The 16,738-nt window shown below is 41.9% G+C and overlaps 1 protein-coding gene across 1 annotated transcript; it reads left to right on the plus strand.

Moving 5' to 3' along the window:
- Positions 1 to 1,348: 1,348 nt before the first annotated feature.
- Positions 1,349 to 16,677, plus strand: pkp3a (plakophilin 3a). The gene is made up of 13 exons (XM_070906669.1): positions 1,349 to 1,723; positions 6,869 to 6,963; positions 7,538 to 8,310; positions 9,287 to 9,410; positions 10,405 to 10,609; positions 11,750 to 11,924; positions 12,341 to 12,455; positions 12,556 to 12,720; positions 12,817 to 12,999; positions 13,088 to 13,241; positions 13,745 to 13,940; positions 14,113 to 14,200; positions 15,371 to 16,677. The coding sequence occupies exons 1-13, from the start codon at positions 1,501 to 1,503 to the stop codon at positions 15,410 to 15,412; spliced, it is 2,538 nt and encodes an 845-aa protein (XP_070762770.1). The 5' UTR covers positions 1,349 to 1,500; the 3' UTR covers positions 15,413 to 16,677.
- Positions 16,678 to 16,738: the final 61 nt, after the last annotated feature.

Below are 16,738 nucleotides of genomic sequence, written 5' to 3' on the forward strand. Positions count from 1 at the left end.
TGACTCACAGCTGTTTGACTTTGTCACTTTCACTGTTTAACCCTGTTACATGATGGATCTTTGCTTTGATCTTAATGCTGATAGCACATAACTGTATTTAACTTACATTTAAAAATAATTTAACATTAAATTAAAAATACAACTTAATGTTACATTTAAGTACAATTATAATATTTTTTAAAAGCCTACTGGGTCCAAGAAGATGTTTTGAAATAAACTTTTTGTACTCAAGAAAAACAAAATACACAACACAGAGGAATAGGCTAACTTTAAAAACACTAAATACACAGGAAAAAATAAACCAAATCAATGTGCCTCCATCTGGACTCAGACCTTAAATACCATCTCTGTATAAAGTTTTGGACAGAAGGTATCGTAAAGATATCAAACACAGTACATCTGAAAAGTGATGTGCAAAATTCCTTTTGTAGACGTTTCAGACAACATGCACATCATCTTCAAGCAGCGGTGGAGGAAGTATTAAGATCCTTCACTTGAGTCAAAGTAGCAATAATGCGATATAAAAAATAATCCATTACAAGTAAAAGTCCTGCTTTGAAAATGTTACTTGAGTAAAAGTATTAAAGTATTATCGGCAAAATGTACTTAAAGTACCAAAAAAGAGTACTCTTAATGCAGACAAATTGGCCCTATTAGTGTTATATAAATACATTAATGTGTCCAAAATTCATTGAATACATTTGACTGAAGTAAAAAAAAAATCCAATTTCCAAAATCCACAACAACTGTCCCCAACTGTCTTTCTTTTCATTAGCAAAACCTTTCAGCACTGCCCCAATCACCCACACATGAACAAAATAAAAACAACCTAATTCCAAATATAGAAACATGAAACTGTGAATTATATTAGCTATAACTATTTTATGACCTTAAACTGAAAACTAGCCAAAGTTTACTACACATTCCTCACCTCACGCGTTGCAGAGTCAACTTCCTGTTTGATGCTTGCCCCGCCCACCTACGTGCTGTCACACCAATGGCGGCACTGCACATTTGTTTATGTGGTTTCACAGCTTGGGCTCAGCAAAAAAAAAAAAGTTTTTGTTTTCACTCATCGGGTGAGAAAAGAAACTGTATAGTCCTAACAGACCTCGTGTCCCGATCACCGTGAATTCCCTGTGGAGACAGGAGGGCAGAAAATGGCTTCAAAGTGGTTTCATGAGAGCGAAATTACACGACTTTAAGATAAAACGGGCATTAAGAAACTATAAACTATATCCAGAAGGAGACAGTAATGCAACGTTAATGATGCAAACTGCCGTAAAACCTAAAGTTAGAAGAAGAAGAAGAAGAAGAAGCGCACCTGTGAGTCAGGTGGTATCGGCTCAGCGAGGCTCCACCTCCTGCTGATGTGCAGCTCCGCTCGCTCGGGCTCTTCTCTCCCCGCTCTCACTTTAAGCTGCGCAAACAACTTGTTCACACCGCTGTCGTGTTGTAACCAGACGCCCTACTTGCGTCTCGCTTCTTTAAATTGTCAACATGAGTGTCATGGCCTCAGAGAGCGCGTTTTTGTCCGCTTTGCAGCCCAACACCTCGGTCACCACCTACGGGCTCCCGTCCGACATCCAGCTCGGGAACGGGAGCTCCGTGTCGGACGAGCTGACCAGAGCGCGGCGCGTCCAGGAGCAGGTCCAGATGAGACTGGCGGAGAAGTCCACACTTCCGCGTCAGAATGGATCAGCCTCACACTACGCCATGTCAGGTAAACATCAACAAGTCTCTCAACTCACTTTTGTAAGGATCTACAGCAGCTTCATGTTCTGCTCCGTGACGGTATTTCCGAGTGAAGAGCGCGCAGTGAGCTGACCAATGATTTGGGCTTAGAGGGACTTTTAAGGTGAAAGCAGCCAAAGAGCCCTCACGGGTGCAGGTACAATACAGGCGGCATTGTCTGACTGTAATGCTGAGTTTAACAGCCTAATACTAGACCACCTATCTGTGCTATAAACGAGTACTTGAAACTCTTATCTGACCAGTCAGTCCTGTAGCCTTGTTTCATTTGGCTTTACTCCAAATAAAATAGACATTTTGTGAGCTTGGGTCATTTTATTGGGACTCCAGTGAGGAGCTGTGATATTAAGTATCAAATATTGGACGTCCCATAAAACAGTTATGTCCCAGTTTATAATTTCAAAAATTAAATCCCCATCTAATGTCAGTTTTTCCCTGTTTGAATCACACCACACAAGCATATTCATAGATTAGAGTATTTTCCTTTTTGACTAATCTACTGATTACTTTCTCCATTAATTGACTAATCGTTTGATTCATAGAATGTCAAGAAAATGTCCATCACAAGTTTCCAAATCTTCAAATGTCTTGTTTAGTCAGATTTGTCAGTTTAATGCGCAAAGATACTCAGTTTACTATCACAGAAAACAAAGAAAACCAGAAAGTATTTACATTTAAGAGGCTGCTTAATTACTTAAATGATTAATTAAATTTAAAAAAGAGCGGACAATTAGTGACTCAGATCTGTGGAATAGCTTTTATACTCAAGTGCAAGAATGTGTATGCATTAATACGCCTGGTGTGTGTGTGTGTGTGTGTGTGTGTGTGTTGTGTTTTTGCATGTTTGTCTCTGCTGCATTCCTGTGGACTTGTTTCTCGTCAGCTCATCAGCTAATTTGTCCATTCAGCTGCTCTGCAGCTTCGCAGCAGATGAACCAGAGCTGAAGCTTCATGCAGCAGCGATCTTACAGCCCTGCATGTCGTGTACCTGCACAAGAGAAAGGGTTAATGTGTAACAGGCCCAAACAAGTGCTGCTTTCATGAACTTCCCTGATAGCAGACTAGCTTAGGTGAAAGCCTCCCTCTGTGGGATTGGGTTTCAGGTCTTACTCTGCTTTAAGAGGTGAGGGTTCAAGGGATACCTGGGAGATGACAGTGTCGTGAGAACCAGCTGTTGTGATGTCTCTTCAAAGACGTCGCATTGTCAAGCGGTATCTGTCTGAGCCGTGTTGGCACACAGACAACGTCAGTCAAGTGGGATTGTTACGTAAGCAGTGGTGAGACTCCCACAGGCGAAATGAACAGTTTACAGGAGAGTTGGGAGTTTGTAACGACACATTTGAGGATTTGACGCGGTTAAGGTGCTGAATTAGTGTCAAATGTGGAGCTACACGTGGACAAAGTGTTGCTTTTTGAAATCTGGTGACTAAAACTGACTGCACCTGCTTGAGTCATGAAGACATAATTCATTGTGTTCCCTCAAAGTACAGGGAGCAGGCAGAGCAGCAGTTTATATGACCTCTAAATTCTGGATTGTGTGGTGTCAGAAGAAGAATGTTTTTCTCACTCACTAGTTTCAGCATTTCCCCTGCGGCGCAAACAATACCTGCCGCAACAGACAGACATACTGTTCGTGCCATTTGAAATGGCTGGAATGTGGAGGGACACACAACACGTCCGCTAAATGGGTCACCGTCAGTTTCTACCTTCATTATATTTCTCAAACCCTCTGGTCAAACATGGCCACATCGATGAAAAAGTAGGGTGAGCGGGATGTTTGACTGTTATCTCTGGCCCGTCCTTTGCCCTGGGCTTTGCCCGGAGGGAAACGTCCAGTCACGTTGTCGTGTCATATCCACCCTCTTTTGAAACCTGTACGAGAGGGAGAGAAGAATTCTGCACAACACAACAGGGAAGGCTGTCATTTCACTGGTTTGTGGCTTTAGAGAAGCTCATTATGACTTCATGAGTGTTCACACATGAGGTAAACATCCAGAGGGGTCTGCGAGGAGCGCCTCCTCGTCCTCCTCTGTATCTGTAAATGCTACAACAACTGCAGTGCATTTGTGGCAATGACTAATTGGTGTTCACAGGTGGACAAGTTTCAGCAGAAAGTGAGAGAGAGTGTGTGTGTGTGTGATGTTTTTGGCTTTATGACCAAAAGTTGACTTTTCAAAAGACAACAGAGGAAGAAGAAACGTTCAGGTTGATCGCTGAAGGAGTTTTCAAGGTGTGTTTTCAGTGTGTTGAGAAGTTGTGCTGGGCGTTGCCAGGGTGCGGCTGGGGCCGGGCCAAGGGACGCGTCAGTCACTCTCCACTATACCAACTGGTTTGGTGTGTGTCTGTAGACATGAAGCATGAAGGCAGTTCACCCCCTCCCCTCTGCTCACATGGGACTGCTCTGGCTCAACGTACAGACGCACATGTGCAGTACACTCACATGTGTGTACAATCACACACATAAACCTTTCTTTGGTTTTTAATAATGTTTACTTAGGTTATATTATTATTTTAGTTGGCACTTTTAGTTTCAGTCTGATTCAGTGTTTGGGCTCCCTCAAGGCAAAGGGATTAGTTGGTTTTGAATCACGGTCGGTGCGGTCTGGATCTAATACTGATGACTGGCCCTCGTGTCGACATTCAAGGTGCTTTCAAGATGTTACGGATGCTAGCGGTGCAGCTTCTTTGATCCAGACTGAAATAGCTATGAAATTTTGATCATGGATTCCAGAGGGTGAATCCTACTGACTTTGGTGATCCCCTGATTTTTCCTCTCTCGCCACCGTGAAGGCATTTTTTTTTATCACCTTTTCTTAAAAAAACCTGTTAAGTCAATCAAGTCTTCGTCTTCTTTGTGCAGCATTTTGCAACGAACACTTTGATTGTTGTTTCATTGTTGACATTTTTGTTATTTTGTGAACTGTAGACATTTGTGTCCCCCTCAAGATGATTTGTTCACAATCCCTTGACTTTCCATCAAGCGCCATCATCAGATCAAAATATTATTTTGTCCAGTATTTTCTTTTAATGACCAGATATCTGCAAAACTAATGACATTCCCGTCAGCCTCAGCTGTACTTTTAGTGCTGATTAGCAAGTGTTAGCATGCTAACATGCTAAACTAAGATGGGTTAGCATTTAGCTTAAAGCTGTAAGTGCAGCCTCTTTTTTATTGTTAGTTTGCATCACTGCACCTGGAACAACAAATGAATAATCTGAGAGTGTATTTCAGGCCTGTCGGGCCGCTCTACGTTCTGGTTTGAGGCTGAAGCTGAGCGAATGTCTTTGTGTGTCAGATGTGAACCGTTCTCCAAGTGAACGGTAACCAGAGACGTCAGACCAGGTGACCGCTCAGGTCTGGCTGTTAGAGACTGGGTGCAATCGAATCTTCAGTTTTCAGTGTAACAGGACACCTGCTATTCAAACTGTACGTCTTGTATGCAAGTCATTGTTGTAAATTAAAGGCTGTGGCACTTTGTCATGATGTGATTAAATCTGCCTTTACCATTTGTGCCACATATTTTTCCATGTTTAGAGTAGATATTGTACACAAAAAGTCAGTCTCAGTTACATTCAAATGAACTTATAAAAGTAACAATGAATTAAATAACAACAACCTAAAGAAATATGTTTAAATTTGGAAACATGAGCTTATGAAAGGAAACAGGATTACATTTCCATTTCATTGATTGTATTGTTACGTGCAGTAACACCAGCAAAGGTCAGGGTTGACTTGATGCTATATTATTTATGTATGTGGCAGAGCTCAATGATAAGTCGACACAACAACAAACAAACTTTAAGTTCCTCTCTTGGCCAAGGTATAGCCGGGATAGCCACTTGTTCTGCTTCCACATGATATCAAAATGGCATTAATCAATTTAAAATGATAAAAAAAGAAAGAGTCCCTACATTTGTCATTGCTGAAAGGTGAAAGAAAAGGAGTTTGTCAGATTTTCCGTCCACTCTTGACCACTGTCAGAATAAAGTAGGAACTCCCTGCTTGCCAAAAGTGAAAATGTTTATTAACACTAACAAAAGTGCGCACAGAAAAAAAGATGAATAGAGTAGCTCTAACATAACATCCAGATATGTGGGCAACACATTTCAAATACTAGAAGAGACCAAAGAGCTTCCAGTCGTCTTCCCACTGTCTTTGACTGCATTTGATATTACTGCTTACAGAATAAACGCGAAAACTCTGTCTGAGTTTTTTGGTCATAAAATCCCCATGAAGTGCTAACTTTTTAGCTGAATGGCATTTCTAATATAGGCTTAGAAGTGCTTATACTTATAAATTAACAGTATTGCAGCGTTAAAAATACTTACAGGAGAGGTTTGCATATTTTCAAGTCTGTCTTCAAACAATAGTCAAGTGCCCTTATGTACATTGAAACAGTTTGCTGTAATGATTCCTCCCGTTCATACTGGCCATGATAAAGCCATTCCTATTGTGCTTCCAGTGTAAGTAATGGGGATCTGAAGTTAATATGAGTCTTCAACTGTCTGAGTCCATCAGATCAAGAGTGTATCTTCCAAAGTTAGTCTTTTCAGTTCAAAATGCCCTCTTTGTGTTGCTATCCCTCCACCACAGCTCAACAAGGGAACACTGTGGAAACACAAGGAGGTTATTTTGTACTAAAAAGAGAGTAACCTTGGAAGATGCCCACTTCATTTGATTAACTCAGACTGCTGAACCTTCATAACAACTCCAGATAAACTTTAGAATATTCTTTGCATGGTAAGAGGAGTGTGGATTTTGTCCCCCATCACTTACATTGGAAAAATGTTAGTGAGGGATCTTTTTATGGCCAGTATGAAGGGAAGGTTTCAATGCAGCATCTGGGCATGTGAGTATTGTTTTAAGACAGACATAAACATTTGTGAACCAATCCTTTAAAGGTAGACATGTTACTGATGGGACAGGGCAAGAAAATTACATCACATACAGTTGACTGTATGTTTTAATTAATTTTTTAGGTTATACTGTATCAAAGAAAAGATGGAAAGCAGTTTTTAGTCATTCAATAAATCTTCATTTTATTACAGTTGCATCACTGATATCAATATTATATGTGGTATTCATTTGGTGTTCTGTCTCTCTGCTTCCTTCCAGACTACGGTGGTTCTTCAACAATGAAGTACCAGACTTATAACCCAAGTTTCAGCTCTAAATCATCCTACATGTACTCCAGTGGCTCCAGAACAATGGTGAGTAGTACAGCATTGTCTCACCGTTTCAGCGTGTATTCACACATATCATGGAAATATTCAGCTGATCATGTAATGTGTCATTTAACTGGATTTTCTAAAAAAAAAAACATACACCATCAGTGACCCTCTGCTGGAGTCATAGTGTGTCAGCCAGAACGCAGCAGGTGTGGTATTTCACAGTAGGCTGTGATGAGATCAGCTCAGGGTTTTCAAGTCCACCCTCTAGATTCCTCCATTTTAGTGATTCAACAGGAAGACGCTGGCTTTGTGCCACAGATGTCTGAGCTCTGAGCTTAACAGAGACCTGAAGTTTATTTTTATATTTGAATCAATAATGAAGCCCTCCTCTCCTAAATGAATTGTATCTGTATGAAATGTGAAATTAATATGACAAACAATACTAAGGGCATAACCTTTGTTTCCCGAATGGTAGTCACATCATCCCAGTAATCAAATTTTGTTGATATGCAGTGACTCACAACAAATTCACACTCACACAGTTCACTAGAGCATAATGAGTAACTCTGGTTACACATTTGATTGTGACAGTTACTCCTCTCTTCATCCTCAGGGTCCACGCGTATCACAGAGATCTGGCTTCAGCTGCCAGTCTGCTGGCCCAGACATGGCCCAGCTCCACAGGATCAGTGTTGGGGGTGGAGGGATTGGTGGTGGTGGTGGTGGTGGTGGCGGTTTTTACCAAGACATACGCATGGGCGGCTACCAAGGGAACGTCAGGGCCCAGAGCAGAATGGACCCAGAGACCCTCTCCCTGCATGCAGTGCGGCAGCACACAGCACAGGTGAATCCCTGGATGGTGGATGGCAGCGATGCTGGCAGTTTGGTCTCTGACCGGGACGCCACCTACGGCCGCCAGTACACCCAGAGCACAATCAACGGCTACACCAGCCAGGTGAGGCAAGGAGGAGGCACCATGACCTTTCAAGCACCCATGCGGCGATCGCTTAGTGGCAGTCTTTCCCGTGGCGGAGGGATGACTGGAGGAGAGGTGGAGATCGTCCAGCAACATTCCTACAAAGGCCCAGCCCACCGCACCATCAGCAGGATTACAAACCGAAACAACCGGATGAGCATGGGATCCATGTCCGGGACCCTGCAGCACCAGATGTCCTCAGGTGGGAGCACCTATGGTGGAGGGGACAGAGTGGACAGAGGGTTCATCACATCCGGAGTGTCCTCTGGTTCCCAGGGGAACCTATTACTACAGCGTCAGGGCACCCTGTCCCGTGCCATGTCAATCAAAAGCATGCATAGTGTGGGCAGGGGCATGGACATCTATGGCGGACAGCTGGACATGGGAGCCAGCATGGGCAACCTCAGCGGGTGAGAAGCTGTCATGACTAAGAAAGTCGCCCATTATTTCTGCTCACATTCACATCAATGATGTTTTCATTTGAAGCACTGGGTATATTGCATGGTCTCATACTATTACTGACAGAACTTCAGGGTGTAATGGTAGGCTATGCATGCAAATCAGTATCTGCAAAAAGGTCTGCGTTGACTGGTTAGATTTCGCACTAAGTGTGTATTAATCAGTTGAAAATAGTCCCCAACAAATGGTCTATTTACTCCAGTCTGTGTAAGGTTTGCTAAAAACTACAGTGTACAGCCTATTTTAACAGTTAAACTTGATATTTGTGAGCATTTTTTTTAAGCTTTATGTCTTCAGTTGGAACAAATGGGTTTGGGGCTGAGAACCACAAACAGGGTTGGGAAGTCAGAAAGTATTGAGAGATGGACTAACGCATCATTGGTTTTGGTCTTTTTGTGGGATTTGTTGACAGAATAATGCCTGCCTCATCCTTTAATTGGGTTATAATACTCAATGACAGAGATTACAGCTCCAGTCATTCTGGTGACTCAGTTTGATGTATTGTTTCTGAACGTCAGTTACCTTCTAGTGAGTGTGATACACCAGTATGATTGTGTCACAACTTTCATGTGTCAGTGAGGGAGTGTTTGATGCGAACTGTGCATTTCCTAAGAGCTGTGGATTGGGAGGTGGCTCCATAGTGGCAGGACTGGTTTTGGGTGTGGCAGCTCAGTTTCAGGCCTCGCATTTCACACATCCCACAGCGTGTGGTCTGCAGACCACTGAGTGATTTGGAAGAAATTCAACAAGCTGAATTTTGCAGACAGGAAACAAATCATCTTTGAATAATTACTGTGGCTCTTCTGTTGCTTTTCATTCAAACATCCAAAAGACATATTTTGTGCTTCCGTACACAACAGCAGGGTAATGACATGATTAAACGTTTTGGATCATTTGGTTGAATTTGTTGATTTGCTCCTTCGATAGTATCACCTCCTTGGACATGCCCGCGGCAGTGCAACACCTGAGAGAGTCCGACCCTGAACTGCAGGTCCTGGGTGCCGCCTACATTCAGCATGAGTGTTACAATGACAACGACGCCAAAGTTGAGGTACTAAGGATTAAACTTGTGGTTAGAATTCCTCTGGCTCTTTCCTCTCTGCAACTCCTTATTGAGAAACTCAGTCATGAAAATAGTTTGCCTTCAAGCATAGGCGCCCATTGATGGATGTTTCTCAATTTCTGGTGAGATAAAGTAGCTACAGTTTCTCGAACTTCTGTTCTGGAGTGCTCCAGCTGTTTCACATGTTGCTCAGTTTTTGTAGTAGTACCTGGACTCTGTATAGGTGTTGAGTGGCAGACATACAGTAGAAATTAAAACTCTTATCTTATGTGACAAACTGTTGTGATTAGTTTGGCTGCTTTTAAGTTATTTTCAGCTCTGACAATACGGCCCCTTGTGAGCTGGTTTAGAGTCCGTTTTTAACGAGTTTTCTGAAAAAAGATCCGAATGATTTTTTATTAAAGGGAATAGGTCAACATTTAAATATACACTTATTCACTTTCATGTTGAGAGTTAGATGAGAAGATTGATACCACTCTCATCTTTGATCAGAAAATATGAAGTTACAGCCTGCAGATGGTTAGCTTAGCTTAGAATAATGACTGGAAACGGGGGGAAACCGCTAGCCTAGCCAAAGGTAACAAAATCATCGAGGAACCTCAGAAAATATTTACTGCACAGACATGAGAGAGATATTGAATCTTCTCATCTAACTCTCGTCAAGAACACTAATAAGCATATTTTCCAAAATGTTGAACTATTCCTTTTAAGCCCCAATGTCAGAATATGGAAACTCCTACTGGTGGTATAGAGACTGCAATGAGACAATTTTTCTACAGACAGAAATTTAAAGTTAGAATCATTTGAAAAATGCTATAATCACATAAAAAATAGGGGCTTTAATCCATGAGAAGACTGTTGACATTTAGTTTCTCAGCTAATGAAACACCTTGAATCACCTAATCATCAGAGAAAACCAAAACATTAAAGAAGAAAAGCACAAATCCTGAGCTGAACTGTTTTCCTGCCACCCCGTCTCCAGGTGCGTCGCTTGAAGGGCATTGGTGAGCTGGTGAAGCTGTTCAACTCCGACAACCAGGAAGTGCAGCGTTACGCCACTGGCGCCACACGCAACCTCATCTATGAGAATATGGACAACAAGGTGGCCCTGATCGAGGAGGGCGGCATCCCACAGCTGGTCGAGGCACTTAAGGAGCCCGACGATGAGCTCCGCAAAAACATCACGGGTAGGAAAATCCCCATCTCAGTCATTAACATAAAAAACATGACACAACAAGCAGAGCTGATCTCAGACTGGAGATCAGATACAGTTGAAGTCTGAATACGTTTTGTTTCAGTTCATCTGCTGTCATCATTCACAATTATCTGTTGTCTGCAAAACCAGCAGTCTCACTTTCTCATAAGATTAATGCTGAAAATTTAGAAAATAGATGTTGCAACTACAACTCCATTGTGTGTACATAAAGAGGAGGAGGTGGAGTCTTTTCTGCGTGAAGAGGGGGATAAGGGAGGGAATGGGAGTTGTCTGGGCCTGTGGCCCAACAGTATATCTGCCACTCCCTTTTATGAGTGAAGGCCTTGTCAGTCTTTCCTTTGAGCCGTTACACCATGATCTGTCGGATCGCTAAAACACTCATGTCTGTGTCACATGCTCAGTAACAAAGTGGGAAAGTGATAAATATGAGAGCAACTGTTCTTGTACACCCTTTCTGAGTAGTCAAAATGTGAAAGAGAGGTCTTATCTTACCCACATAGCGCCAACTAATGTTTTAGCTTCACTGCCATTTGAGTTTATCTCAAAGGTTTTGAAAGGAATTCATATGTCCAAATGTTTTAGAATAGTTTCAACTCATGCATGACATTTTAATCGTTAAGGGAATAGTTCAATGGTTTGGGAAATACACTTTCGCTTTCTTGCAGAGAGTTAGATGAGAAGATTGATACCACTCTCATGTCTCTACAGTAAATATGAAGCTACAGCCAGCAGCCGGTTATCTTAGCTTAGCATAAAGACTGGAAACAGCAGATTAAAACAGATTAAACTAACAAGAAATAACGTGTTAATTAGTGAGTTACTGTTCCCCCTGCGTCCAGTCTTTTTGCTATGCTAAGCTAACAAGCTGCTGGTTGTAGCATCATACATGAGAGTGGTATTGATCCTCTCGTCTAACTCTTGGCAAGAAAGCAAAAAAGTGTATTTCCCAAAATGTTGAACTATTTCTTTAAACTGAGCTGACTGTAAAACATCTCCAACACCGGAGTTAAAAATGTCCAAAAGTCCAGTACAGTAAAGCTACAGCAATATGCAAAATGAAGCATACATGTTGGTTTTGCTGACACTGCTCCCCTGGTGTGTATATGTGCAGGTATTGTGTGGAACCTTTCATCCAAAGACAACCTGAAGGATAAACTGGCCAGGGAGACGCTTCCTGAGCTGACCGAGAGGATCCTCATCCCTCTGTCAGGCGGCGGAGAGTCCGAGGGCATCCAGCAGACCCCCTCTGAGGCAGAAATCTTCTACAACACCACAGGATGCCTCAGGTGCACCTCACTTATCTGAGTCTTCTCTCTGTGGTTACAGCCTGTGTCTGCTTTTCTCTCATGACCACATTTACATTTTGGGAACTTGTTCTGGCAGGACACTCAAACTCATGTGTCAGCTGACAGCTACTGGAGCTTTTACCACACCCATTACTTTTCACTGTTGTTTGCAAAAGCTGGCAGCCTCCAGTTGCTTCTGTTCCGCTCTGTTTATGTGCACCCTGGAGGGGGGGTGTTTATCTCCAAATTAATTACCATTTGGGGAATATTTGCAATGCTCCCTGCATGAGATTTATCATGTCATTGTGAAATAAAGTGGAAACACACCCCTCTCTATTTGCACCATCTGGTCAAAGTAATGACATGCATGATTCCTGGCTGATTTCTGACCTCTAACTCGCTCTGTGTGTGCTCAGGAATCTGAGCTCAGTGAACGAGAAGACCCGTCAGCAGATGAGAGAAACACATGGACTGGTGGACTCTTTGGTAAACTACATCAAGGCCTCTCTTGAAGAGAAGGCAGAAGAAAAGGTGAGACAAGAAGAGATGGAGCAGGATTTAAGCAGCTGTTTCTGTTCAAGTCTTGTGTATTAACGTGTGTGTGTGTGTGTGTTTGTGTGTGTATTTTAAGGGGGTGGAAAATGCAGTGTGTGTCTTGAGGAACCTCTCCTACCAGCTCTACAGTGAGATGCCTCCGTCTGCTCTGATGCGCCTAGAAGGACCAACCAGAGCTCAGGACTCAGGAAAGGGTGAAGCCATTGGTTGCTTTACACCTCAGAGCAGGAAAGCAAAACATGTACGCACACGTGAGATTTACCCATCAGCATTTTGTCTGTGTGTACCAAACCATCCATCTGAACACTGTCTTCTTATATCTTCCTTCCTCTGACAGAGCAAGAACCAGGATCTCTCCACTTTCACCGAGGTCGCTCGGGTGCCAAAGGGTGTGGAGTGGCTGTGGCACCCACAGATTGTGGCGCTGTACAACCGCGTGCTGCATAAGTGTGAGATCAACTCCACAACCCGCGAGGCAGCTGCTGGAGCGCTGCAGAACATCACAGCTGGAGACAAGAGGGTGAGCAGCACATTCATGAGTTCTCCTGTAAAAGCATTCAAATGCAACAATCTGAGTTTTGAATTGTCTCTCGGTCTTTGTCCTGCAGTGGGCTTCAGTGCTGAGCCGGGTGGCCCTGGAGCAGGAGCACATGCTGCCAGTGCTGCTTGACCTCATGCGTACCAGCAATGACCTGGAGCTGCGTTCTCTCACAGGCTTCCTCCGAAATCTGTCCCGCCATGTCAGGGACAAGGGTGACATGGGTCAGTCTTTCTTTTTTGTTTTTAATGCTTGTTGTATAAATAGTTCAGTGCCTCTGAGTTACCTGTTCACTAAAATGTGTTGAGACAAACTCCAGAAACTGGTGAGTTGTGACTCTTCAGGATTGGTTAAATTCAGGCACCAGAATGTAAGATGAGATTTAAGATGAAATTAAAAGTCAAGTCTTGACAACAAGTCAAGCCTGAGTGGAATCAATCGTCTGTCTATAACATTAAATATTAATCACGAAAAGTACAACAATCACAGTGGCCTGACAACATAAACATAAGCAAACAACACCACGACTGTCATTAGATCTTGATTCACATGTTCTAAATCCTGATTGGTGCACAGAGATCACCCTTCACACCAGTGAGAGCGCAGACGAAGCAAAAAATACAGAAAACGTGAAACAACCAAATTGGTTCAGGATCCCATTGCTAATAGGAATGACCTGAGTGTGAAAATAGGTGTTAACATATATTATCCTTGTTGGTTTATCCAGCCACAAAGGTGGTGAACAACCTGGTGACCAAGCTGCCTGACGATGGACACCAGAAGGAGCCCTCCAGCGAGGTGGTGGTCAACATCTGTGGTGTTCTCAATAACTTGGTGACCGGCAGCTCTGTAGCTGCCAGAGACATCAGCTTTTTTGATGGCCTGCCAAAACTGGTCGGCATCAAGAACTCACATGACAGCAGGTAAAGTCTACAAAGTTAAACATTCTGTGCTGGTTAAATGTGTTTACATGAGCACGGCGCACATTTGCATGACATCTGATGCAGAATGTTGCACATAATATTGCAGCTTATCTTCTCACACAAGGTTATTTGTACCAAACGTTAACCTTGGATTAATCTGTTTTTTTTCTAGCACTGGGAAGGTGAAAGCAGCCAAAGCAGCAGCCACAGTTCTCAGCAACATGTTCCAGTACAAGAAACTGCACACATCATACAAAGGGGTAAGAGACTGTAGACGGGACTAAAAAGGAGCTCTGTGTGACTGATGTTAAAGTAGCCAAAAAACAAACTGAGGAGAAAATCAATATATCAAAGATACTGTTTGAAAATAGTTTATAGTGACTTTGAAGTATTCTGTTAAATCTATCAAATATCAAGTAATTATAATTATGTATCAAATCACATAGAAGCTTTTAAAAATGAATAAGTATATTGAAAACTTTGTTAAAGCACAGATAACACTTGTCATTAGGCATTAACAGCTTATATTAATGTATGACTATACTGCACTATAGGATATCTTATTAAGGGACTTAAAAGTTTTTCTCATTCCTTGTACATTACAGTCATGTTGAATTCAGTATAAAGATATAAAAGATAAAGTAAAACATGTCCAACTTAATTTCTGCTCATTTGTTAAATGACTGCCACACAAAAGTCAAAGCTCAGTGGAAACGTTATCTCTTGACGGCGCCCCACCCATTCCCTTATCTGTATGTGTGTGTGGCCGAGTGTGAAAAAGAGTGAGAGTGACAGGGATTGTGTGTGTGTGTGTGTGTGTGTGTGTGTGTGTGTGTGTGTGTGTGTGTGTGTGCGCGTGCGCGTGTGCGTGTGTGTGTGTGTGTGACGGATGACATTCCTCTCTCTGCAATTCCCTCCTTAGTTGGCGCATGTTCAAAACCCATATATCGCTGATTGTTCACACTGCTGCTCTTTCAACACACAAACACACACACCCAGTCAGGATCGCCTGTGTCTGGGGCAGGACCAGGTAGGTTTACTGCCTTTCGCGGATCAGGACATGCCCCTCCTAAGGGTGCGGTGTTCAGCTTATTTCCTAATGAACAAGTTTCAACAGAACAAAAAATGCGTTAATGTTTGTCGTACATGCAGTTTTAAAACGAACACGCAGATACCTGCGCCACCTCAGAACATGCTACAAAAAATATGTACATGTGCAAAATTTAAGCTATTTAAACACTGAATTAGGTTACTCTGAAATGCATTGCGTTGTATTGTGAGCTCAGAGGTCACTCCAGGTCAAGGGAGCTGTCGCTGACACCTCAGTGGTTTACAGTATAATTAATATTTGAATAATATTAATGTATTTTCTGTGTTTCGTGTCAAAACAAATGTCATAACACAATCTTGTTTGTTTCTTTGTGTTACAGAAAGGGTTTTCAAGACAGGATTTTGTAGATCTGACGATCTGATGTAGGTCTACAACACTGATCAGTCCTGCACTCTGCCAGCCACCTGTGGAAGAAATCTTTTCAGATGTGCGGGAGTAAATAAACTCTTTAATACTATTCAAAGATAACGTAGGTTCAGTTTTTATCTGCCTTTGTGATGAGAACATGAACACACAAGTGATAGAGGATCGACCCGATGGAAAAGGACTTCCTGTGTATTTTTAAAACTCGATGGACGTCAGAACAGTTTAAGAAACGTGGATCCAGTGCGGCGGACTATTGATGGACTAATGTGTGCACTTTAACCATTTACTCTCTTTGTTTGAACACTGTATGCTTTAGTGTGGAATCAGGGATTTCTTTTCTGTCAGAGCAACTTGTATTCAGATGAAACAGCAGCTGTTTGTGTTTCTGCCGTTTGAAAACAGTTCACGACTGTTGATGGACAATGCGATGGACACTTGTGCCTTCTCTTCCCACTGTTGCACCTCAGTTACAGCATGGATGCAAACAAATGTGGTACTGACATGGCTTGTTTGTAGATATGGCTCTCTCTTATACACAGAAACCAAATGTTTTTATACTGTAGCTTTATACTTTGTATTTGTAGTTTGGAAAGATAAATATGTTTATAAATGAGACAAAATTATAACATATAGTTATAATTGAATGCAAACTATAGGATTGCTGAAATGTTGATGTTAATGAATCTGATTCAGAAATCTGGGGATAGTATTTAGTTTTGTGCTTTTTTTGCATAAGCGTGTGAAATCTCAGTCTTGTACAAAATGCTGATGTGACATTTGTAATCTCTTTGTCAAACAAAACTCATAGAGTAACATTAAGTCAGTTCATTTTTTTCACATGCCGCTATAACTGCTGTTTGTCTATTTTAATAAATGGTGTGAGTGTGAAACACACGGGTGAAAGGATACAGTCCTTACTTTGTTTTCAGAGCAAATACAATATTTGTTTAGTGTTTGTTTGTATAGTATTTGTCTTTTTATGTGTTCATAAATGATCAATAGCAAAGTGTAAGACTTTTCAGATTCAGACCCATTGAAACTTACTTTGAGTCTTTAATTAAATTCATGTAACTTGTAAGTACTCAAAACAAAAAGTTAAGTTCAAAAACTCATTAAATCTCTGAATTGTAACTATTACTGCTCTGTGGTATAAATGGTGACCTTGTGTTTCTGTGACTGTTTTAATATTCGCTCGTGTTGTATGCAGGCAGATGTATCATCTGGATATTTTTCAGCCAATAAAGAGATATGGAAGTGAAATGTCATTTTGTAAGCACTTCACACGTGTGTGTGCTGCAGCGTTTGCTGTGACTGTAAGAGA

The sequence above is a fragment of the Enoplosus armatus genome, chromosome 6 (genome assembly GCF_043641665.1).
Source record: "Enoplosus armatus isolate fEnoArm2 chromosome 6, fEnoArm2.hap1, whole genome shotgun sequence".
In the NCBI taxonomy this organism is placed as follows: domain Eukaryota; kingdom Metazoa; phylum Chordata; class Actinopteri; order Centrarchiformes; family Enoplosidae; genus Enoplosus; species Enoplosus armatus.